The following is a 26,846-nucleotide window of genomic DNA, read 5'->3' on the forward strand; positions in this document are numbered from 1 at the left end:
TAAAGGATCCAAAAAAACTTGTTAGAGTAACCACCACTTGCAAGAGCGAACTAGAAAAGTGTGTGGGATTTATGGACATGTTAAGAGGGATTTATGGAACTAAAAGGTCCTTGCGTTGGATATGATCCTTGGTGCTGGAGGGATTTATGGACTTGTTAGAGGGATTTATAGAACTCAAAGGTCCTTGCATTGGATATGTTCCCTGGTGCTGGAGGAATTTATGGGCTTGAAATTGACGATGGTGTTGGATGGATCTCGGTGGGGAGAGAGATTGATGGGCGGATTCATCTTTAAAATTGAATATGGTGTTAGATGGATCCGTCTCCTGGCCCTCAGCGATTTCCTTCTCTTGCGCTGTTCCAAATGAGCTTCTTCATTCACTTTTTGATTGGGGTTGCCTTAGTGTGCCTCTGCTTTGTTTTGTTGGCATGGTGACATTATTCCATAAGATGGGGAGTGCATTGCATGGATGATGGGGTCTCTAGGGTTGGTGGTTGGGGCCTTTGTTTGTACCTGAAAAGAAAAGAAGGTGCACTACCTGGGGGTGTGTTCTATTGTCGTGTGGTGCAACGTGCTCGTGCTAGTGGGACTGGGAGGAAAGCCTGGGTGTTGCCGCTCACGTGATGACTTAATTTGTGCATAAGGGAGATGCAATGCATGTAGCTTAGGGATTTTTCTTGGCGTGCCTTCGTTCTCCATTCCGCTTTTGCCTTGGCCTTGTCTTTTGCTTTATATTTTCTAAATTTTCCACCTTGTTCATCTGAGGGTTAACATTACCCTCCTCCTAGTTAAGTGCCAATTCCATGGCACTTGCTGGATGGTGAGTCGGATGGTGTTGCTGGGGTAGCCAGGTGGCTTTTTGAGTTTGTATACAATCTGTGTTGGGGGGTGGGTTGGAGGGATTTATGGAACTGAAAGGCCCTTGCATTGGATATAATCCCTGGTGTTGGAGGGATTTATGGACCTGTTGGAGGGATTTATGAAATTGAAAGGTCCTTGCGTTGAATATGATCCTTGGTGCATTGCACCACATTGTTTTCATCACTGCAACTATAATAAATAATCATTTGAAGTGCAACTAGAAAGCTGAAAGCCTGATTTTTCATCACGCACGAAAGGAAGCACCCCACAAGCACCTGAGTCCACTTAAAATTGAGAATTGTCTGAAATAACAAGGAACACACACATGCAAGTCAAGCAAAACTAAAGGAACCCACTAATAGGAGAAGACACTTAGATCTTGAATACGCAACTGAGGATAGTAAGCCTCAGAGCAAGATTCTTGGAGAGCAAAAGGAGTTGACACGATTAGGGACTCAATCTTACTTGAGTTGATCAACTTGATTGACACTCTAGTAGCCTAAGAGACAAACGAAATATCAAGATCTAGCACTAAACTTGAAAACAGTGAGCTCAACTTGGAAGACTTTCCAATCAACATCTAACAAATGATAAATCGGTATGATTTGCAGACCAAAATGGAGCACCATAGTAGACCAGTCGAGGACATCATAGCGGACCTCGAGGAAGAGCAGAGACGGGAAAAGAAAGCACTCCAAGGCATAGTCACCTATAATCAGGAGCAATGAGCTCAACGAGGCTGAGGCATGAGATAGAAATGCGAGAGGTCTAGTGAGTTTTAGCACTTGCCACCAATAGAAACATGACAGGAATCAACACTGAGAGGGAAAGAGCACTTGAAGTTGACCTCATGTTGAGCGAGCTTCTCATGAAGCGATTCGTATTACTCTGAATTCAAAAAGCCAAATGAAGATACTCATAGTTGCCAAGCAACTCAATAAGTATCAGCCCGATAACGACCCATATAGTTTCGTAGAGCACTTTGAGCAGGTATGCAGCAAGGTGAACGGCCTAATGGACCATGTTCAATGCACACAGGCTTTTGGTCTTTGCCTTGGGGATAAAGGACAGACGTGGTACACTAGTCCACTAGACAATGTTGAACAAAATACTTTCAACAATTTCAAGAGTCTCTTCATTAGGAGATTCTTTGAGGCAGGGTACTTGGATAACCTTATTGTTCGATTGATGAGTCTCAGTCTCAAAAGGACAAAGAGGATATCTGAGATTACGTCACCCATGCACAGAGTCTCTTTAAGAGAATCCTAGCCGTAGAGCAACCTAGCAAACGAGCGGTCTCCACTGTGTTTATAAGTGGAATTAGGAGTGAAGAGCTTTACAAGGCCTTGGTGAGCAACTCGAACCTACAAAAGAGACATGCTAGCTAGGGTCTTTGAAGAAGCCATACGAGTGGATGACTTGCTTAAAGAGAGAAGCTCAAGGACTACGAGCCGAGATAGTAGAACCTCTAGAACCTCAGAGAGGGAAATTGGAAGTGGTTGACAAGGTCAAGGAGTGGGTGAGAGAGGCCCAAAAGCACCTAAAGGATGCCAAACCCATCCTAGAAGATGAGGTAGACAAGTTCTATAGTGTGAGCACGCCCATCTCGCCTACTCGCATAGAATCTAGAGAAGCATCCGCACCCCATGTAGCACCACAAAGACAAAGCCTAGGCGCCATAGGAAGGTAGACTGCTCAAGAGCAGTGATGACAAAAGAGTGTAGAGCATAATGAAAGGCAAGCAGCTAACAGCTTGCTTACAACATTGATATCGGCCCTTGTGACTCTACCAATGGGGAATCTACTTAGGTAAAGTTCCTCATTCTGGAGAGAGTTATAGCAGTGGAATCTAACAAGCTAGGAGCAGCCGATTTGCATGACTACGCCGTAGCCACACATATACCAAGCCTAATACTAAATTTAGTGCCTAAGTCCTTGCACGTAAATGCTTTCTGGGAGGGCACAAAGATGCATGCGGTCCTACCAGTGGTAGCATTGGGAGACATCACAAGAAAGGGGATCATAGATACATGAGAGTTAGTGTGCTTATGTAGTCTTACAGGCATGGGGTAACTCACCGGTGGAGGTCACAAGGTTTAACGTCACGCTAGATAATGACATGAAAATCAGGCCATTCGGAGTGTTGAAGGACTAGCCCTTGAAAATAGCGAGTGTCCAGTTCTCAGTGAACTTCATAGTTATTGAAGGGAGTGGATTATGACATTCTACTAGGCCGACCCTGAATGCGAAACACATAAGTAATCGAAGACTAGGATAATGGCCTTCCATTCCTAGGTAGCAGGTCGGAGGCAGTAAAAGTCGAGATGGACACTTGGAAGACCACGCCAGTCGACTTGGATGCCATCTCCTCTATCTTGAAGGAAGACTCACAACTAAGAATTCGAATGGGCCATTAACGAAGTATTTTCCTTGTCGTCCGAAGATGAGCAGGATTGGATGCATGTGCTAGCCACCATTGACATGCCGTTTTCGGATAAAAAAGAGGATTATAAGTAAGCTGCAAGGAAAATAGGTGAATCCTATAAAGCCACCATATCCTAGCTATTGAAGGGTAAGACCCCACCTTTAGTGCCACTTTGCAAGATGGCTAGAAGCCCTAGAAGACGACAAAGTCCTGCTTCTTTCCATATTCCTTCTAGCAGACTTGAGCTCCAAGGGATTCTTGAGTACTTGATGAGGGGGCTAGTCGGTAACTTAGCCGCCAATCTCAAGCCACTCCAAGACCTCATGGATAGGCCGAAATGGCAATGGACCAAGGTGCAGGGCCTAAACCTTATGTACAATTGGGCACTGAGATCACATATGAGAAAAGGGTTAAGAATAGAGTCCTAAACAATGACTAGCATTCAGAATGTAGTGATTCGGATGATGAATATGAGGATTGCTACTCCACGAATGAAGAAAGTGAAGAAGAGGCCGAGACGATAGAGTACGACATAGATGGCCAACTGATCGTTGAACAAATAAAAATAGACTCCAAGCTGTGGAGAGCCAATGCTTTTAGAATTGAAACAGGAGTCTTTAGAACTAAATGTGATTGCACTTGGTTGGAGCACTTAGGCATGATAGATTATGAACAAGTAGCGCTAGTCCATCTTAGTGCCATGCCTCTCTTTAAAACAAAATCAACCTCAGAGTTGCTGCTAGGGGAGACTCCCTCTTATAGCGAGGGTAAAACGGATTTTTCAAGCCTCATGCAAGGATAGAAGGGCATGGAAGAGGTCCTTGGGCAACTAAAGAAGACCATGAATGAGCTCACAAAGGAGCTGAAAAGATTGAAGGCTCAAGCTCATGCACAATATCGTTAAAGAGAAAAGGCAAAAAGAACTATTGCTGAAAGAATTGCAAGAGGCCAAGGCATAGAAGGACGAGGTGTATATTCAAAAGTTGCTAGAGGTGGAGAACCGAATCCTTTAGACCCTCCAAGAGCAGGAAAGACCACAATTAAGAGTTGAATCGCCATAAACAAGACAAGGTAAAAATGCTTGACATCTAAAAACAACAAGAAGTGATGGTGATAGGATGGAAGAGAAGGCCAAAGCTTCAAAAGAGAGAAATCTTGGAAGGGTCAGAGACTTAGCCAACATCCTCACTCCAGCAAAAAGTGGAAGGATCATGGCAGAGGCAAAGGTTGAAGCAACGGAGGCGGGACTAGAGGTCTAACAATTGGCCTTTCTAAATATTGTGCTTCATGTGACTCAAGCAAGCAAGAGATGAGGATGACATAGAAGGCCTAAAGAAGAAATTGGAAATCACAAGAGTAGCCATAAAGTATGGGCTCCAAGAACACACCCCTAGAACTAGCTCAAGCGTAAGTCTAAAACAACGAAGGCAGTTTTTACTGCAAGCAGGGCTCCCTCAAGAAGACTTATAGAGTAGCTGGGAATTGGAAACCAAGGATAGTAGGAACAGCTGGTCACAACCACCCAAGCAGAACCATCAATGAAGGCAGGCCCAGATTTGGGGTCGATTGACGACCCCCAAGATCAGTGCCTCCATCAACAAAAGCAGAAGGCCAAGAAGAAGACCTGAACACCTTGGAAAGAATAATCAAGACAAAAATAAAACGCAGGGAAATGGCCGATCTCACAAGGAGAAAATTTAGTGCTAAGCCACAAGCAACACTTGATGTCCAAATGCTACAAATTGGGAAACAACTCTTAATCAACTAGGCACGGGAGTTAAATTACTAGGAGTAGTGGGAGAATAAGTGTATGCCATTTGAATTCGAAATCTTCTACCTTGATGCTCTAAATAAGGTGCTACTTCCACAAGTGATTGAAGGGGCCATATAGATCTCCAAGAGGCTAGGAAAGCGGTGGCAAGATGAGAGAGTTGAAAATCCCACATTGTGGAGAAGAGAAGCTGCTCGATATTGGGAAGATAAGGTGATGAGGAGCCAATGAAAGTCAAAGACTACGAGTCCTAGCCTAAATGGCATCGAAATATCTGGGACAACAATTTTGAGGCATGGATGGCCTTTTGTAATACTCTCCCATATGAAAGGAATGACCCCATCTACATGGCTTGCCCAAGGTGCAATGGTGTGGATTTTGACCAGGGGAAGCATGGCAGGTATGACTTCCCCTTGATATATAATGTCAATGCCTCTAGCCCTGAAGAGTGCCTTATTTTTGGAGCTCAAGAGCTCCGACCTTCCATCACTCACTTCCTAGATGAGTTCATAACATGCCCTGACCTCGTCTTCCTTACCACTTGTAATTACCTCCATCTCTTGCGAATCCTATTAAAACACAAGCCAGTACCATAGGAAGAGCGCCTGCCACCACTCTACTTTGATGTCAATGTCGGAATAGATAGCTATGCAATGACTCGCCTCATGTTAAGGGCTGCTCTCTTGCCAGTATTTTGCATGAGTCTCTTAGAAGATATGAGTGATAGTAGGTCTCTAAGTGTCACCATTCTTTCCTCTCTACTACCCCACTCAATGTAAGGATTAATTAGAAGGGCTACATGCTAAGCCTTGCATTCCTCCTCAGCAAATTCCTTAGGCCTCCTCGTGAAGCTCCTAAAAAGAGCATGAGGATGACACCTAGCTTGTCTCCTTCCACTTGTACCAAAAAGAAAAAATAAAAGAAAGAAAATGAAAAGAGAAAACAGAGAAAAAATAAAAAAAGAAAAGAAAAGAAAAAGAAAAAAAAATGGAAAAAAAGCGAAAGAATAAACGAAGTCCACTATAACATCAGAATACCACAACCAATGCACCTAGGGGTTCTCAAGTTAGGTGTATCCCCGGTGACCTTAGTCGGCCAGCTTTGTACCTAACCCCCTAGCCCCTTTGTTCCCCCACTTCACACTTAGGGCTCATGAAGGGCAAGACACACCTAGGGAGGTCACACTTACTTATGGTTAGACTTGTTTCCCTAAGCTACATCCATAGCACCTCCCCTTTACACGAACTAGGTCCTCAAGTGTGGGACAACACCCTAGGCTTGCCTTGGTCAACCCAACTCCTAGTTCCACTGCCATGAACACAATGCACTACACAACAAGGTAGACACACCCCCAAGGGAGTGCATCTTCTTTTCCTTTTCAGGCGAATTCAACCAATCATGACAATCCATTGACTTTGGAGTCCTCGTCACCCACTCAATCCACTCTTAACCTCCACAACCCCAAACATTTTGATATGCTTCTTCTCCACATTCAATCCCTGCAAGGCCCCGTCATTGACCACCATGACAACCCTTTAACTACCGGAGCCCTCATCAACAAAGCGCACAAGTGCCGTGGGATTAACACTCAACTAGGAGAGGGGAGTAATGTTAACCCTAGTGCAAGAAAGGAAAAAAATAAAAAAGGAAGCAAAATAAAATTTAAAATGTAGAGCAAAGCGAAAAAAACGGGCCCTGATAGCAAAAATAAGAGAGAAAAGGGCCAACGGCACAGTCACCTTAAAAACCCAAGGCGAGTGCAAAAATGGAAGAGGTGCACCGCATCGCTTTCTCTACGGAGATGTAGTTATTGGTGACTATGTAGAGATATTAGTTTGGCATATATGTGAATTGCTCTTCGTGCCATATTTGATTAGCATATACTCTTTTGAAAGTGAATTATTTTTTATATTTCACTATTTATTTGACTTTTGTAGATGCCTATCCTAGACTAGCACTATTACTAAGCTTCTAACTATCAAAATGAATATATAAATAGTCAAAATGTGACTTATCTAGTAGAATCTCCTTACATGCCATTTATGTCGAGAGGTGTGCCGACCTAGGAAACACCTCCAATGCCAAGGAATGAACACAAAGGATATGCTAGAAATGAGAGGAGACCCTCACTATATAAAAACCCTAATTCTAGAATGAATAATAATGTAAGAATAAGTATGGTTTGTTAGAGGTGTAAGCAACTTGGACACGTAACTAGATTCTTTCCAAAAAAGTAAAAGAGAAAGGATTATGTCACATTATATGCCAAGTGGAGTCGTGAAGGCCATTATTAAAAAGATTGTTTAGAAAAATGTACATCTTCATAAAGTCAAGTTAAGGGTAAAGACATTACTAATTTGATAACAAACTGTAACGAGTGATGATATCATAAGGACACTTACAAGAGTTATTGAGCATTTATATGATATTAAAAGATATACATTGTAGATATATGAAATGTTTTCGGGTGCATATGTACGAGATTGACTACAATAAAAGGTTTCAACGCTCTCATAATAATAAGATATTGAGGCATTGATTTAAGTATGGGTTCAAGAAATTGGATTGTTTTGTAACACCTATTGAATGGTTGCATTAACGTTTGTTAGCACCTATTAAATGGTTTACAAATGTTCGACTAGGTATTATTATTGTTGGAATGAAATGGTCAGTTATTCCATGTACTTATATTGTGATTTTGTTCCAATGCAAGTGCTAAAGAGAGAGGTAAGACTATCGTATCGCCTATGCGATTACCAGTAGAAATTGTGGGATTATTCCTACTTCTTCTTCACATGTTTTGCTCGAGAATGAAGATTTTGCTAATGATTCCTCAAAGAAGAGGAAGCTTTGTTTCTATTAGGCACCTAAGAGACTATTTTTTTTTGTTGACATCAACCATTTACTTGTGGTACTTGGAAACAATTGGATGTGTGTGGATGAAACATAGTGTCTTACATTTGGCCTTTGTGGCTTGCTAATGGAAATTAGGATATCTTATAGTTTCCCTTCATGGCATGATCGATGGGAAAAGAGGCCAAAGATATTTGCATTTGACTCTGCTTCACATGTGAATGTCTTGCTTGGAGATAAAAATGATTTCTCAAAATAGGAGAGCTTCATTTTAACTAAGTCTCTTAGAGAAAGTCTTTTTGAGATGCTTGGTCTTTATTTTAACTATGATCCATTTCAGTATAATATTATTGTTTTTAAATATGACGCAAAGCAAGTATGTGATTTCTTACGTTCGTGTAAAGAGAAAAGTTTATAAATATGATGCATAAAAGAGATTGTTTCTATGTGTGGTATTCTATATTACAAATTTTATAAACTACTTCTAGTTTTAAGTTTGACGAGAGAGAGAGAGAGAGAGAGAGAGAGAGAGAGAGAGAGAGAGAGAGAGAGTATAAAATAAAACAAAAGGCAGATGTGAAAAGGAAAAAAAAGGATTTATAGAGAGAATTGAAAAGAAAGAGATGAGAGAAATAGAACAACTTAGAAATGGAGAGGGAAAAGAGAAGAAATGGATTATTAACCAAAGTTACTGGCTAAACACATTTCTTCCCAGCTTCTTACAGATGGACAAACGATTAGAATAAAATCCAATGTGTTAATGTGTAATTCATGTGTTTTAAGGCACCCTCCCTAATTATATCATTCTAAAAAAATTTGAAATGGGAAGAATTGAAATCAACAATCTTGGAAGTGGCCAAAGCTCAATATTAGAAAATTGGAAAATTGGGCACATTATAGTTACATTAAGCAACAAGCTCTTAATAATTCAAAATGCCAATTCATTTTCCACACAAAAACATGTTACTCAAACATTTAGTTGGTAACTTTCATACAAGGAGCAAGAAAGCCCAAATTTTGTTTAACTATGATAATTTTCTATGATTTCACATTGCAAAGTTTTCATGCATTCATTAGGCACGTTTCTTCTTCTCGTAAATTGTATAAAGCATAAGAGAATTCTTAGGAGAGAGTATTAATAGATATTAGCATAGTATGTAATAAAAGTGATCTTTTCACCTTTATGATCAAACATTAAAGTCTAGAAGTAAACCACTAAATTACAACAAATATGGTAATTTTATCTTCCACTAAACTTAAGTATACCAAATTACCACTTAACATTCCTTGTTCAAGGATCTCAAAGATGTCAATCATAGTATACCTCCTAACACAAGCTTGCCATAGTCACTACTACATCTAATACCATTGCTAACACCTCCACTACATATCACATATGTTATAGATACAAAACAACAATATAACTATCTATAATGCCGAAAGGATATATAGCTTGGATGCATCTCACTTAGCTCTTCCATAATAGGAGATTTCCCTCTTCATCTCAAGTGTATAATGCTATCGTCACTCAAAACATACTTTAATCAAGCTTTATGATTAATTGATCATCCAAAAAGCTAAATGAGAGTTAAAGCACCATTCATTAGGCAATGTGAAGATCCCATAGTATGTATTATCTCAAATGCACATTTGATTCACTAACCTACATATTCAAGTTCCCATACTAGCAATACCTTGGACTTTTCTCCTTTTAGACAACAAGGCTTAAAGAGTGTTGTACCAAAGTTCTTTGCTTAAAACCTACCCTGCAAACAAACAATGGGTGCCTCTACGACTATTGCCAAGGGTTGAACTTACAAACATTTGGACACCCAACTACCTAAACTTTAACAACATTGGCAAATCTTGCAAAACTCTCAAACTTCTAGCTATGCCAATGTTATGTACTTAGTATTGTATACCCCATTTGTCAAAAAGATCTAACCACCCTTCACAAAGCTAAATATAAGGTAGTTGCCTATGTGTGTAGAAAACCCAAAAATAACAGTGAAACATTACAACTTCTCCATCTAGAGTTCATTTAAAATGATATTGTATATTGTAATAGAACCAAGCATTTTGAGCATCCATGACCTTTGATCCAATCAACTTGTAGAAAACAACTTATTGCACTATAATAGTTCTATGGAGTCCTTAGATATGCCCTAGAACTTGATAAATCTCTAGGATTAATTCACTATTATCCAAGTACTTGGCTACAATGAAGAAATTTTGATGTCCTATAAGTTAAAAAGAACTCCAATATTGAAAATCACATTTGTTTGTCAATACATCATGTTATTCATTAACACCTAATAAGATGTACCCAAACAAAAAATTCACCAACAACAATTCAAGTATATGTGGCCAAGAGTGTCCTTTTCCTAATTAATATTTCCCAACCAAGGATAGCTTTCCACGATAACTATGTTTCTTTTGAAGCAAATAGATAGTGCAACTTACCCCTGCGCTCAAACCACTTGGGCTACAATCACGTGTCATGTTAATAACACCATAATAAATGGGTTACATGATTTGATATGTAAAAAGAGGTGATCCAACCACAGTATGCAAATGGGATGCCTAGCACACAAGACAGATGAAATAAAAAAGTACTCCTACACAATGTAATATAAGTGGCAAATTATGGTGCTTGGTGTCATTCTTTTTAGAAAGGGGGCTAGAGCAAGTCTAGCAATGTTAGGAAAACATAGCCTACACTAGAACATACCCTTGGAAAAGTTTTGCTGCATTACAGTTAGGTTTAGCATACGTACCCTCTTCAGGAGATCTCTTCAATCAGCTACTCAAATCAAAGCTTATCACCATAGTGGATGTGGGGAAAAAATGATCATTGAATTTAGCCAGTGTGGGAAAGAATCGGAGCCAAACTAGTTTGATATTTTTAATGGAAAAGTTTTGCTACATTACAGTTAGGTTTAGCATATGTACCCTGTTCAGGAGATCTCTTCAATCAGCTACTCAAATCAAAGCGAACCACCATAGTGTATGCGGGGAAAAAATGATCACTGAATTTAGCCAGTTTGGGAAAGAATTGGAGCCAAACTCGTTTGATATTTTTAATGGCTGTACAGTGTCAAAGACTGCACAATCATCGGAAAGACTAGTGATACTAATGTTAGGCTACACGGTTCAGACAGGTCAAAAAAAGAACAAAACCCATGCCATTCACAAGACTGCATATCAAACAAGAAGATCAATAGCTCCTGGAACAACGGAAAAAGTAGCGGGAAGAAAACCTAAATGTTCTCCATCAGCTTGAACATATACTTTTCCACCTGAAGGATCACTGCCACCATTTGCCTCCACAACTTGAATTGTGTGAGCTCTGAATATTAACCAGAGTGCTGGATTAGTTTCATTTCAAGATGAAAATACAAACTAGATAGGTCAAGCTGAAAAAGACACAGCAAATACTCGCCTCTCACTAGATACGTTCTTCACTGATAAATGGGTACCATTGTAGAGTTTGGGCAGCTTCATGACAAAGTCAAACCATTTGAAACCTTGCAATGTTAGTACCTGTAGACCCAAAATGAAGTACTGGAATGAGGTGGAAAAAGTGGAAAATACAAACTTCATATTAAGATGAAACAAAAAGAGCTTTAATCAAACTTGTAATATTAGGAGCTGTAGACCCAAAATGAAAATTGAGATGCAACTAAAAGAGCTTTTATTATCCAGTCACATCTCAATAAGCAATTGGGATAGCACAGCCAGCAGTTAAGATAGGAAAACATTGTTCGATATTCAAATTACTTCGAGATCTCCACTTGAGGGCTCAGCGTTCGGGGTGATCTTCATTCCGCCACCAAAATAGTTGGCATTTCCAACTGCCAGAGCTGTGACCTGTGAAGCTTGTTTCCAGTTTCTTCCATCAATCTGAAAATTATTCACAGAGCATGAGGACACATTACAGTCTCAAAGCATAGATGAAACTTCACTAATATGACTAGAAATGCCTGAACATACTCTTATGTTCAAGTCTTTGTTGTTATGACTCATAAAAGCCTGTAAAGCACCTATCACATAGCAGAGGTTTCCAAATCGCTTATATTTTGAAGCATGATAGCCTGCTTTTGCACTTCTGCAATTTGAAAGAGAACTGCCATCTCCATCTCTCTCTCTCTCTCTCTCTCTCTCTCTCTCTCTCTCTCTCTCTCTCTCTCTCTCTCTCTCTCAGAGATTGCTGAAATTAAAGAATAGTCAGATGTACAAGAGGTCATCTGGCCAGCAAAAGCCATATTCACCACTGGGGAAAACAAAACCCACAAAAATCAACAGTGTGAAACCAAGAAAGAGAAAACTTGTTGAAGCTCTTGAACATTAAGAATATCCTGTAGTTGTGAGAATAATCTCTAACCATGGAGCAGCTACATTGCAGATGACAACCCATGCTGATTCTGTGTGTGTGTGGGGAATTTAGAATAGGCCTTTTGGTCACCAATATAAGCCCCCATGTAAATGTTGTCCGTAATTCTCAGGCTACCATGCTATTCTAGTAACCCCAAAGGCACAACCTTTTCTTTGTCAATGACCCCAGCTGCTCCTAAAGAACGTTGACAAACAAGTACTCCCTTACTCGTTTGATCCCAAAATGGTAATTTCTTTGCCAAAGTCCCCACACAGCCAATGCCACTATGTGATGAGCAACATTTGCAGACCAACCAAAAAGATATTTGATTCTTGAAGTTCCAATCACTTCATTGATCCTGCTTATCAAAGGATGGAATGAGTCCCAAAGAAGACACATTATTAGTCATTTAGCTCAACATTAAATGAAATTTCCTACTTTTGTGTGTGACACCAAGAAACAGAGTGATGAGACAATACCCTAATGAAGAAGTAAAAGCTCTCTAACTGCCATTTACAATATCCAACCACGAAGCTGGTGTATGGGAGTTTCATTTGGTTAATACAACCTGCTCATTTAAGACTAAAGGTCTAGCCACAACTACCTATGTGTGTATACATACGCAAATGAGCAGCAAAAAAGCACCCCACCCAAATAGCATTTGGGAGCAGTGCTTGACCATGCCTATTATCCTGTTTCTTCAGTTAACTGAGGGCTGCATGAGTTCCTCAAGAGCTTTTTCGGACTAAGGCAGGTAACATAAAAGATACCATGCTAATCATTATCACATCTGCCACCTTCAAGGAGAAACGCAGTAACTGACCCTGCACTCTCGTATAGACAAATTTGTCTCTAACTCTTTCAGAAATCCTCTCCACCAAATTCTTAGGTATCACATCAACCCTACTGGATCGCCCAGATATTGAGTGACGGTACTTCCCCAAATCAATGTCCCCTGCCAACCAAGATTTCATAAGCGATCCTCTGTCTAGCTGTCTGCAGACAAACGAAACAAAGTCCCAGATAGCCATTGCTTCGTCCACATTGTGCTCCTAGGTATGTAAAAAAAAAAGAGCATCAGCCAGGGATTATCCCACCAACTCAGGCCCAGCCGTATCTTCAATCCCTCAGTCTCACCATCATTGGCCAATAAATCCAATAAACAAGCATAGGATGAGTAACAACATGGGAGCAGACATCCCTGTCATAGAATGTTTGCCAATATGATGGTTTTGATGACTTGACCATTAGGCAACATCTGAGCCACTGCATTGCTGTTAATGGTAAGAACAATATTGGACATTCAAGCACTGAAACCCATAGCTTGCATAATCTGCAATAGAAATCAGCAACTGACATGATCGTGTGCTTTCTCTATATCCAACTCAACCATCAGCACCTTTTGATTGAAAGACTTCACAAAATTAATCTCAATCCATACAATTAGGATAAACCTCTGGCTACAAGGGCACCAAGGAGCAATTTATCCAAACATATATTAACAAAATACATCTAAGTTATCTGTTAGTTTTGGAGCTTATAGGATACTGGAACCATGGTATCACACTTTGTTTTCCTGTAATGGGAACAACAAGTCTTCCAACCTCAATCACACATTGTGACCACAGAAACACTTAACAATCACTCCCTTCCAAAATGTGAGAAAATTTGATGAGGTGGTGCCATGCACCTGGCATCTGAACTTTTTCACACGTTCTCAGATGTGTATTTTTTCAATCACAAGTAGCAAACTATACCATAACAAAAGACAACAAATAGAATGTCCGAACTCTGTAAAAATTATGAGTAAAACTTCTATGGTTTCCAGTAAGTTCCCATTTCATTCAATCTGACATAGCAATAGATGGTGCCCGTAATGAAATCAACTTACAAATGTAGATCTGCTACGTTCACAAAGTAACGACCCTTTTTATCTTGGTCAACTTGTGCATATCCCACATCAATGCGCTTTCTTTGACCTGAAATTATTTATTAAAATTGAATCTCTTGTGATGTCACCTAATGTGAAGACAGAGAAATGAGAAAATAGTTGGGACTACAAGCAGATAGTCATTATACCTTTGGCAATTCGGTCAACAGCCTCAATGGGATCATTCGCCCTGTTTGTCAGTTCATAAGCACTTTCTTAGCCTGTCCTAAAAAGGGCATACACAAATGCAAATTGATAGGCAACCAACATCCTTAACATGCCAATGTGTAATCTACCAGTGAAAAGTTCGAGCAAAGTCAGACCCAGTGCCTAGAGGAATCAGCTGCACCATGGAACGGTTATATCAATTAATCTTTATAGAGGAAGCAAATGTAAAGCAGAAAACTTCATCATTGTGTCTAGCCTAAAAGTAAACTTCAATCAATTCACAAACTGTAACTAATAATATTCAAATTCCGTTCGAAAGTTTCTACATCTTGTGGAGTTCTAACTTGTCATTTAGCTATTTCAGTTTAAGAAAAGTGATACAGAAGGAAAAAGCAAGATCCTGTTTTTCCTTTTTTCAACTGCAGAGCACTTGTCTGATAGTTATGACTCATGGTCATGCTATCAAGTTGATTAAATAGTCATTAAACATGCCTCACATTTCACAAACAAGCAGCAAGGGGCGTTTATCCCAGCCGAGAGAATCAATCAGGAGAGCAATTGCCAATCAGGATGCATACAAATGACTAAATTGCTAGATACTTAACATCTGCATTAGAGTGCTTTCCCCAAGTCACAATTGCTAAAATTGTTCACAGAGTGTCCTGGAGAACTCGTTCAACTCTACCAGCTTCCAGATTCTGTCCAGCTAATCAAACATGAGAAGACAAAAAGCTAAACGCTAAAGGGGCCAGTCAAAACAGTTGGAGGAATACATATGGTTCGCATGAAATAAGTAAGGTACAGGACTAAAAGGTGACACATGACAGTTGTAACCTACAAATGTTTTGCAAGACTGTGAACCTACCTAAAAGGCCGCCTTTCAAGACAGCATACTGATCACTAAGTATGCTATCAACAGTAGTGGCTCTTGGAGCCACTGTGAGACATATGATCTCATCAATGAGTTTGATATAGGTCTTGGTAAAGAATATGGCTTGACCCAACTGGCAAAGCTGGTTGATAAATAACAAGTTCACGCCAAAGCTCCTGCCAGTCCTGCTGCTCCTGCCACTGCCAGCAAGTTGCCACCCTGCCTGTAACACCCGCCACCTACCTGCTTACTCTCATCTACTCCCACCTGCCCTGCCAGCCTCCCCAGCATCACCTCAGCTTCTCCAACCCAGCATTGCTCATTCTATCTTCAACAGCTTCCACGCACCCTGTATAGGTGCACTCTTCCAAGAAGTTGGCTTTCACCCTTTTCTCCTCAATCCTTCATTCCCTGCAGGCAGTGACACAAGGCCAAAAAGGTCCGGAGACTTGAGAAACAACCCACACAGCAACAAGATGTAGGAGAAAACTCAATTCATGAGACAACAGCTCAATCACCCATCTGTCCTCTATTGGATGCCATTGGGCCTTGGAAAGCACCACTTTCCATGAGGACACCGAATGATTAAGATGAACTGAGGTAGCTGTAGAGAAATGAACCTCAACATTAAGCACATGCAACCACAAACCCCAAATCTTTGTATTACCATGCCAAAGGCCCCGATCCTCAAGAAGAGCGTGGGCAATAAGAGTCCAGGGTTATTAGCCAATACACAACGCCTAAAATAGGGACCAAAGAAGGGCTGCCATATGGGTCTCTACATCCAAAACAGCCCCACCTCCCATGGATTTCGAGGTGCAAACATGACTCTAGGATATCCAAGATATACCTACTTGCACATAATCTTTCTTCCACAACAAGATAGTAGGTATACTTGTCTCCATTATGCTTTATGTTGATGATATTGTTTTGGTCTCTGAATCACAGGAAGGTCTATAGCAACATCTCCACGCCCGTCATGACTTCTATACACACTGTGGATTGACAGTTAATCTTGGGAAAACCAAGATCTTGATCTTTCACACATCAGCCCTAGTGAGGAGGAGATCAGTCTTCACCCGAGGAGCCAGACAGGTGGAGGTTGTGAACTCATAGTTTACTTAGATCACTTTCACTACATCTGCTCAGAGATTTACCATGGCACAGGCAGTAAGAGGCCAACTCACACAAGGATACGCAGCATTGGCCACAATAGAGAGATAGTGCCACCAAGCACACTTCTAGGATCCTCACACATGCAGATGACCATTTGACACACTGGTCACACTAGCAATGATGTATGGTGCATCTATTTGGACCCCTGACCTGGCTACATACCTGCGAACATAGATCGAGAGACCACAGATCATTATGCTCTCACACATGATCCACGACAAACCATCAGTACCACATGAAATTATTAGAATTGAGTTTGCTGCACCCCCATGATGGTGAGGGCCCCTTTTCAGACCATCAACTTCATATACAAAGTACGTGACATGTATCTGGATAGAACCTGAGTAGTGGCTTATAGGATATGAGATTGACATGGACCATCTTCCCCCTTTTTAGTATGATCTTGACTCCCCTTTCATACACCTCTCCCACGTAGAGAGGAACTTGGATATGTGATAGGATCTCTACCAATTGTACATACAACATATATGGCCCCTCCCCCTTGAGATGTCTTACTACAAAGACCACTTCATAAAGACTACCGTGGATAGCTTCATTGGGAGACTTGGATGCCTAGATGTATACATGCCACATGAGAGGCGGGTAGCCATTGGCCAATTTAGAGAATCCTCTCACCAACTTGAGATCGAGACCGAGAGAGCAGCCCACATCCCTAGAGTTAACCGCTTTAGCATATTGTGCTAGGAGGTAGAGAGCAAGGAGCACTACGTTTGCAAATGCAAAGCCTATAGCATAGTCTGAGCTAGATACCCCACGCTATTTGGGGTAGACACCTTGCTTAGACTAGTTATGGAGTTCTCACACCAATGCCACTTGGGCCAGTTCCTAGTTGCAATTTAGAGGCTCTGCACATCACTACTACTGGTTGGCACTACACAAGGAGGGGGGTATCAATCATAGCTTGCTGATTTTTTCTAGACAATGACCACCCACACGGCACCCCACACAAAGAGGGGTGATAGTCAAAAGAGCTGAGAAGATCAGAGTAGCATGCCACCCACAGATACAGGGGTACCAAACATAGATACTATATTAGAGAGCAATGAGGGAGATTTGCCAACGACATGAGTAGCAACTGACAGAGTTGAGGATCCAACCTAGATGCTACCCTTGTACTATTTCGTCCGGGATCTATGACATACTTTGCCCACCGATCTTGCTTGGTTGAAACTAAATATATAAGTATCATTCAACCACACAATTAGACATGCACTATCTTATCCTCCCATTGTATCCCTATACGAGCACTATTTGGTCTTGTACACCTCTCCCACTTTTTTTTACAGTAATTGCTTCCAACATGTCATATTTTGATGTCTAGTGACAATCAGCACTGTACATGATTTTGTCTCATAGGCTGATTTTGGCCTCAAAAGACGTTAATCTCTTTCTTTTTTCTTCGTAAAAGACGTTAATCTCTCTTTTTTTTTTTCCGTAAAAGGTAATTGTATTAATTACGAAAAGTTTCCATGATTACAAGATGCACGATGGCTCTACCCCATCATGTGTACAAACTGACTGTTTACAAGAACCAGAGGGCCAAATAGTTACAAAATCATGGCAAAGACGCAGAGGAAATTGCCATGTGCCAGGGGCGTAAGTCCGCCCGAGAGAGGATGTCAGAGTGCCGGAGAAGATCTGTCTGCCAATACAAGAAAGCTTTAAGCCTAGCAATATGCCGCTGAACATTATAAGCAGAATCAAAAAGGAAAGCATTCCGAATGGTCCAGTTGTGCCAACAGCCCCAATATCGAAGAAAGTGAAACAAGTTCTTCATATGTGGCTGTGTCGATGTGGGATATTTGGGCTGCGCGAAAACCCAATCAAACGGGCAAAGTGAGAAACCAACCACCGCTCGCCAGACGACTGACAAGAATGACCAGATTTTCTGAGCAAGGGGGTAAGAAATAAAACGATGACGGGCGGATTCCACAGTGGTGGTGCAAAAGAAACAGTTGCCATTGGAGATTCGGCGCTTTGAAAGAGCTGAAGCAAGCGGAAGACCACCAATCATCACGCTCCAAAGAAAGACCTTATATTTGAATGGTGTCTTATTTAACCAGCCCTCCATCACAGTTACCCTCCACCATGACGAGGATTTATGCAATCCCCATAGAATATTAGCTTTAGTAACCAGCCATTGATGATCTTTAATCAGAAGATGATACACCTAGTTAGCTGAAGCTTTTTCTAAATGCAGCCGACCTGCAAAGTCCCAATCCTGCCAGGGACGATCCGTAGCAAGGGCAGGAAAGGGTTGTCTGCTCTGAAGCACCCTCAAAAGCTGTTCCCATAAAAACCTGTATCCACGAGGGATCCTGAAAATCCTCCTGGCTGTACGAAACGACATGAACACATTGCGACTGGCAAGAGTAGCATCCGCGACCGAAGTTAAGCCCAAACGTGCCATACGGTTGAATTGTGGTCGAAGCTCATGTTTACCGTCCCACAAAATTAACCGCGAGATTGCCAACAGTTCCAATTGAAACGAATTAGTGGCTGAATGATCCTCCGCTGGATGCCACTGAGACTTCCGGAGGACCAGTTTCCAGGAACACACCAAATGGGCAAGCAGAGATGAGGAAGAACTAGAGAATCGAGAATTTGCATTAAGAACATGCCACCACGAACTGCGGATGTGGGTATTACCATGCAGAAGCCTGTGATCCTCAAGAAAGTAACGGGCTATGACGACCCAAGGATGACAATCCGAGCACATGGCGCGAAAAAGAGACCAGCGGAGTGCCAGCATATGAGTGTGGGCATCCAAAACAGCCCCTCCACCCATGCGTTTTGGGGTGCATGCATGCGACCAAGAAATCCAGGAAATACCCGCATGCAAGGAATCCTTCTTCCATAACATGAACTGAATAGACTTCGTAAGATCATTCAGTGTCGTAGTAGTCCAGGGTAGCAATGGCAAGAAATATGTAAGCATTGGCAACATTATTGGCTGGGCTAGACGTTAATCTCTCTCTCTCTCTCTCTCTCTCTACCAACACTACTAGTCTTGTTGCGATAGAGCCACCCTACCAAACACCTCCCCTTCCATGCCGAGTCACATTGGATACAACCATTTCATTCTGTCGAGCACGATGACCCCATCTACTAGGACCACGTTTGAGGAGATTGCACTATAGTTGGATCAAAGCTATTATCACAAGACATTGAAGACTCACCACCAGGCATATCAGTGGAGCAGTTAGGGATTGCATCATAGCTGAGATCATGTGCAGACCTTGAGATTAGCTACAGCCTATAGTCTCCACTACATTTTTCTGTACATAGTTTTGTTAGATTGGGTTTTCTTTTCTCTCTATTGATGGGACAACACTAGACATGGTTTTACTCTAGTATAGTCCCATCATAAAGTTATTATTAGCACTGTTTCATAGGCCACTTATTTTCATGCTATCTTCACCCTAATGATGAGATGACATTAGATATGGATATACTTTGGATATTGTCTCAGAGGTCACATTGGTCTTATGCAAATATTAATATATATATATTTCTTTCTTTTTTCTCTCGTATTGGAATGCAACAATTTTAGTCACATTGGAATGCAGGGAATGCTCATTGTCTAGAGGAGTCAGATGTAAATTTTGAATCTCTATCAAAGAAAATACTTTGGACATACCATGCAAATGGAATAGTTCTTTCACAAGCAATTTGGCTACATTTAATGTCACGAGGACGTGAAATTTTGAGATGCTTTAATCTTGCTGATAACATTTGATTAAGTTATTAATCAAATGTGTAAGGTTGTTTAACACATGTGATGCACATGGTAGTTATTTCATGGTAATAGCCCAAGGACCTTGAGGATGCAATGGGTGTCAAAGGCAAACGTTGTGATAAGTTATGCCAATTGGGCTTTGGGTTAGTTGGTGCCAATTTCGACCCTAGGATAGTTATTTGCCCAATAAGTGTCGGTGGTAATACTAGGGATTAGCATTAATTAATTAACTAACGCTAATCTAAGGATCAACAAAGGTCGGGGACCACTCTAGGCTACAAATGGCCTAACCAATTTAATTATGAATGGGCATCTTTAATTTTGGGGAAGGTCTAAAGGTCTAAAGTTAGTTTTCAAATTTATTTAATTTTGAAAATTAATTAAATGACTGGATAATGTTAAAAAATGGGTTTAGAACGTTGCCAGTTGACAAAAATGCCCATGCAAACCGAGAAAACGTTTTTGGGAACTAGGTCTCAGCCATTCAGTAAGTTTATAGCTTGGGAATGGAAGAGAGAGAGCTACTAGTTTATTTTTTGATCAGAGAATAGCAATTTGCTGCAGAAGATAGCCATCTGGGGGCCTCAACAGATAAGGGATAGCAAGAAGTTACCTTCCAGAGACTTGCAACAGCATTGTTGATTAGGTGACAATATTTTGGAGATGGTTGGCATTAGATGACTGCATTAAATGTAGGTTGGAGCAAGCAATAAGCAAAATTTAGGGTTTTTTTGCAAAGCAAAACAGATCTCTCTCTCATCTTGGCTTTCTCTCAACTTCTCGAGCCCATTCTTGGGAGATCTCAACATTTCTCGGCATTTTGAGCAGATCTCAACCAAATTTGGTGGACAACAGAGAGAGATCTCTGATGTAAACCCTAAATTTTTGCAAAAATTAGGTTTAACAACCAATTTAGGATTTGTGCCAATAGGAGAAGGCATCATACACTGAAATCAGCACCTAAAATTCGTGGAATTGAGAGGGATTTCAGATGCTAGGCCATCCATTGTGAATTGAGACGACATTTGGCCAATTTTAGTGGTTCCATTTGTGCAACCTTGGGTGAAAATCAAGGGGCAATTGGCCCAAATCGATTGTTGATTGTATGTAAAGCAAGGGGCTTTTGGATTAGCAAAGGAGATTGTGGAATCTCAACTTGTACTCAATCCATTAGCAATTAACGTTAAAGAAATACTGAAAGGGGCGCTAGTTCTGGGATCAACCGTGTGTCTATTGTTCAAGATTATTGAGATAAATTGTGCATTAAGAAATGGACCATTTTTGTGAGTCTATCCACTATTACAAAGATAGTGTCATATCCTCCCCTAGCAACATGCAACTTTGCGATAAAATCCATAGATACAGATTTCCACTTTTGATTAGGTATATCCAATGGTTGCATTTCACTAGGTATGTGTTTCTGTTCAAATTTCACTTATTGTCACTCCATGCATTCCCTCACGTATATTCTAATGTCCTTCATGCTTGGCTAAAAGAACGAGTTCTTGACTTTGTTGAAGTCTTTGAAAACCCAAGATGAGTAGAGAAAGGCAAATTACGACATTCCTTAAGAATTTCTTTCTTGAATTCTTAGGCAATAGGAATACACAAATGATTCAAATAATAAAGATTTCCCTTAAGCATACGAAATTTCCCATTAATGATTCTGGTCCCATTGGAATGCGATGAATAAGGGAGTGCAGTGATTCTAGTTGTGCTGGAGTGCAGTGATTCTAGTTGCGCTGGAATGCAGTGATTCTGGTCAACAATGAATACAGGCATGCCTTGATTCTAGTTGCACTAGACTATCTGCAGTGATTCTGGTCGTGCAGTGGACTATGCAATGATTCTGGTCACCCAGCTCGACTATACTGTGACTATGATTGTGAAGTGGACTATTCAGTGATGCAGTGAGTTTGGTTACACGCTGGACTATGTAGCGACATAAATGACTGTGGTAGTACTTTGGATTATGCATTGGTGCAGTGACTGTGGTTGCACTCTCTGTTATGCAGTGACTTTGATTATGCTGGATTGCAATGCTAGAGTGGTGTTGGTTGTGAGGCAACAGTGACTATCGTGCTAGAGTGATGTAATGATTAATCCTGAAAGTTGCATAAATCACAGACATTGCTCTGATTTGTCGTATACAAAACACAAGTTAAGTGGCTTTGAACTAACACAACCAACCATGGAAGCAATGTTCCACACTCCTAAGAAGACAGTGTGCAAAACATATGGCCGTAGGGTCTGTGACTGGACCGTTTCCCTAGATCTGATAGGTATGAAAAGACGTCATGCACCATGAATGAAAGGAAGTACAACGAAATTCATCTCATAATTTGCTCTACACTACGAAGTATGAGACAGGAGTTGGAGAAAGAAATACGAGAGCGGGTCAAAGCCAAAAAATGCAAGATATATAGATAAAGAGTAAGAATGAATTTTAGGCACAAATATTGTCTGAAATGCACACACTGAAAATTGAAATGCAAAAAGTGGTAGATACTTGCAAAATTGGAATCTTGAAATTGAGGGAAGAATTGAACACATTTAAGAACAAAGAAATAAACGTGCAAGAAGAAGTACAAAAAGAGAGAGAGACACTAAAGGCATGTGAAAGAGAGGTTCACTCATGGGTAGAAGTGGCAAAGATAGTACAAAGGCAGATAGAAGAGGCAGCCCATGGATTGAGGTAGTAAAAAAGAATAAAGAAACATTAAATGAACAAGATTGAGGTAATGTGTCATGAGGACGTGAAATTTTATTGCTTTGCTTATCATTTCATTAAAAGTTAATCAAATGTGTGAATGTGACTTGCACATGTGAGGTACAAGTTAATTATTTCAAAGTGTGGGACCTAGGACCCTAAAATATTAGTTGATACCAAAGGCAAAAGTTGTAATAAGTTATGCTTGATAGGTACTAGGTGGTACCTGGCCTCAGATTGAGGCCTAGACTAAAAGAAGAACAACTCGTCAATCTCGCAACCCATATGAAACTAGAATTTATTGGCCACTAATGTCAATGGTAACATGAGAGACTAGGCATTAATTAATTAATTAATGCCAATCTAAGGGATAATAATTGCTTAGGGATACTTGAAAGACAAATTAGCTTAGCCAATTTAATTATTGGTTGATGGAATTATTTTTCTAAGTACTAAACTAATTATTAAATTGATTTTCAAAATTGGTAATTTAAGAATCAATTTAATAAGTTGAATAATGCTGAAAAACGGAATTAGAAGATTGCCAGTTTGCAAAGCTTGCTCATGCAAGTGAGAAACATATTTTTGGGGACTGATGGAAGTCTATTCCAACCATTGTGAGAGAAAAAGAGGACGTCGAAGAGCAAGGAGATGCTCTTGATGTGATTTGCAGCCACCAAGGACCAATTTTACAAGAAGTAATAGCAATTTCGAGCTCTCCAAGTGTAGGTGACAGCAACCCAAGGTCCTTTTAGTGTAGGTGACAACATATAGGAGGGAGTGCAGCCTTTTTGGTGGTTCTAAGCTATAGATGAGCTTCCATGGCTGTTTGAGTAGGGCAATAGCAGTTTTTCAGCCTTTCACACGATGAAATTCAAAAATTTCTCTCTACAATATTCTCTCTCATCCTATAGCCATCTCGTAAGTTATCTCAACAAAATCCAACCATTTGAGTCATTAGCGGTGGAGATATTGGAAAATCTTTGTTATACACCCTAATTTACAATAAAAATTAGGATTTGATAACCACCTCGAGATACATGCTTAGAATTGAGAGTCTAGGACTTGAATTCCAACAATTGCTATTAAAGAATTTTAGAGAGATTCAAGGGGCCAGCAAGCCAATATCAAATTTGGGGCTGAATTTGTCTCGCAAGGAGTAATGTGAATGCTAGTCCCCAAGGAAGCAAAGGAGCAAATTGGTTTAAAGGCTTGTTGGTCACTTGAGTCATGACAATAAGAGACAATTGGAGAGCGAAGGAGATTCACGGAATCTCCAACCAAATTGTAAGTCATGATAAAAAAATACCATAAGGGGCACCACTTTTGGGGCCAACAAGTAGTCTGATGTTCATGATTAAGTGATAACATTTGCATTTTCAATACCATCCTATCCGAGAAGGAAGGCTGGTTTCAAGGTTTGACCGCTAGAATACCATTAGCTCCGTTGAATTGGTGGGCCCAAGGCACTTGATTGAAGGTCAGAAGCTTTGCTCTAGTGCTGAAATTGTATTCATTTGAGCATTACATAAAGAATATATTCAAATAGTGAGATGGGATCAAGCAAGGATGATGCCTCTCAATCTACAAATGCACAAAGTGTTGGGAAAAATGCAATGTCTAATCTTGCAATAGGCTTACAACATGGACAACAAGCTAATAATGTTGGTTTAGACCAAAATGTGGGTTCTTCCAGGTCTCTTTAAGTTGTTGACTAGCAAAATGAAGAGGAATTTGATGACCAGTTCAAAGACCAACTAAGCACAACAACTAAAATGTTTATACAATTGGCAAATGATCCTCAGTTTATTCACTTTTTGAAACCCCTTAAAGGAGGGTAGTAAGGTTGCAAGAAGAGGAAATCGTTTTCAAGAGCTTTGGGACAGCAAGATGCACCGAAGGAAGAGCCAAAACATCATGATGTTCCAAATGTAGGTAGTAAGTGTAAGCAAATGATGCCAGTGGGGCAATTGATGCATATGCAAAGCCAACTTGGAAGTGCCAATCAAATGCCTATTGGACAACAGGGCATGCATGCAATGATAGGGTAGCCATGGTACTTTGGTGGTGGCACTAGTTTCCATGCTATGATGGGATAGGGACCACATATGGGGATGTATGATACAACTTGATATGTGGCAACCAATGCGTGGTGAGCAAGACCTGATGTATCCAAATATGGATGGTAATATGCATGACGCCGTGTATAGCAATGTTGGTATGATGCAAGGGCACAAAGTGGCAAGCTTGACATTGCCAAACTTGTCACTAGTTTTTGTACTATAGTGGATCAGGGACCGGATATGGGGATATATGACACAACTCTTTATGGTATGCAACACCCAATGTGTGGTGTGCAAGGTCCAATGTATCCGGGCATGACTGGTAATATGCATAACTCCATCTATAGTAATGTTGGCATGATGTAGGGGTACAAAGTGGCAAGTTCGACGATGCACACATACAACCCACTATGAATGGTATTAATGCTGGTCATGAAAAATGACCCGTATAGTGCTAGCCACAAGGGAAATTCAGCTAGTAATGCCTGCATGATAAAAAATGTAGCTAGTAATGCATGCAATGTATGAGAAAATGTATCTTGGTATGGCTCGTAGTATGCAAATTCCCATGCATAGTCACATTGCAACGGTCCAAAGTATGCAAACAAGAATGTTTCCGAATACATCTAGTGCTTCTAGCATATAAGGTATACATGAGGGGCTAGTTAGGTGGATACAATGTTGTATATTGGTTAAGATAGAATTGTAGTAATGTGAAAGTTTCAAGGATTAGTGTGCTCCAAAGAGAGAGAAGCCTAAAACTTAGTGGAGGTTTCAAGGCAAAAGTTAGAGGTAAAGTTTCCATGTGCCTTTTAGTGGTGAGAAGTTTATTGACTTCATTGGTCCAATCAGCCCTGCAACACAATCCTCACAAGCCAAGTACATCATTGTTGCCACAAACTATCTCACCAAGTGGGCGGAAGCTCGAGCAACTCGCCAAAATGATGCTAAGACCACGACCAAGATCCTTTGGGAGCAAGTAATCTCATGGTTCAATTGTCCCATAGAGTTGGTTTTTTTTTTGCAAGTAAAATGTGGCTAATTATATTACTCAATAGGCTGATTACAACGGAGTGCTCAGCTCAATAGACTAGCTAGAGCTCATGCAAATCACAAATACATCATCTATACAAGCCCCTCAAGGTGGGTTTGGGGGGGATGGGAGCAAGAAGCTAGGGAGGGGGGGTGTATCGCCATCTTGGGCTGCCTCCCTGTATCATGAAGAACACGTCATGGACGCCCCAACTGCGCAGAAAGTGAAGACGGAGCTCTTGATGAGCTCAAGACTCGCTTTGCACCAGCTCAAGACTTGCTTTATACCAGGTCCCACCACCCGCAGAGGGAGCTCTGCCAAAGTCGCCTGTGTACTGAAAGGCACTTCTTGTCAAAAGCCTCCTGACAGCATGCCTTCCAGATGTGCCATCTTGTAAGACTTCCTATGATCTCCCATACCTCTAAGCGCTCTGCTATGGACTCCAATACTTGGCGGCTGGGTAAAGCCTCCAAGCCGAGCACTACACAAGACCCGACCTCAATGATAAAAATCGTATCCTGCATCCCGGCCTCATACAAAAGGTAACGGCCTTGGCTAACTGCATGTGAGCAAAAAGCCCCCCATGAGATACATCCAAGGTTGGGTGCCACACAACGCAGAATACGACACGCTGCTCTCCACACAAGCTGAGCCAATGCTTTGGGGTTTCCGAGTGCTGTTGTATGTAGCACTTACAACCTCCATCCTGCTGCATTTGGGCCAGCCAACTCCCAACCGCCAAACTCCCATGTACCAAAAGCCAAAGGAAAGACACTACCCTCCTCGCCAATCCATGTCCTCCTGCATCAATACATGTCTACCAATCCTGGTGGCTGTGTACTCCAAGAAC

At 40.9% G+C, this 26,846-nt stretch overlaps 1 protein-coding gene across 4 annotated transcripts in view; it reads right to left on the reverse strand.

Annotated features, from left to right (window-relative positions):
• Window positions 1–10,463: 10,463 nt before the first annotated feature.
• Window positions 10,464–26,846, reverse strand: part of LCBK2 (Diacylglycerol kinase family protein) — a 216,327-nt gene continuing 199,944 nt past the window's right edge. For 2 of the 4 annotated variants that reach the window (XM_087670321.1, XM_087670319.1), the window contains 7 exons: window positions 14,512–14,558; window positions 14,365–14,405; window positions 14,177–14,264; window positions 11,904–12,018; window positions 11,691–11,813; window positions 11,353–11,453; window positions 10,464–11,259 (listed from right to left, as the gene is read on the reverse strand). In XM_087670321.1, coding sequence (XP_087526447.1) covers window positions 11,115–11,259; window positions 11,353–11,453; window positions 11,691–11,813; window positions 11,904–12,018; window positions 14,177–14,264; window positions 14,365–14,405; window positions 14,512–14,558 — 660 coding nt within the window. In that variant the 3' untranslated portion in view covers window positions 10,464–11,114. The remainder of the gene's footprint in view (window positions 11,260–11,352; window positions 11,454–11,690; window positions 11,814–11,903; window positions 12,019–14,176; window positions 14,265–14,364; window positions 14,406–14,511; window positions 14,559–26,846) is intronic. The other 2 variants (XM_087670323.1, XM_087670322.1) reach the window with 2 other exon arrangements.

This window comes from Lygodium microphyllum, chromosome 28 (genome assembly GCF_053477565.2).
Source record: "Lygodium microphyllum isolate KBCC chromosome 28, Lygodium_microphyllum_v1.1.10, whole genome shotgun sequence".
Lineage (NCBI taxonomy): Eukaryota > Viridiplantae > Streptophyta > Polypodiopsida > Schizaeales > Lygodiaceae > Lygodium > Lygodium microphyllum.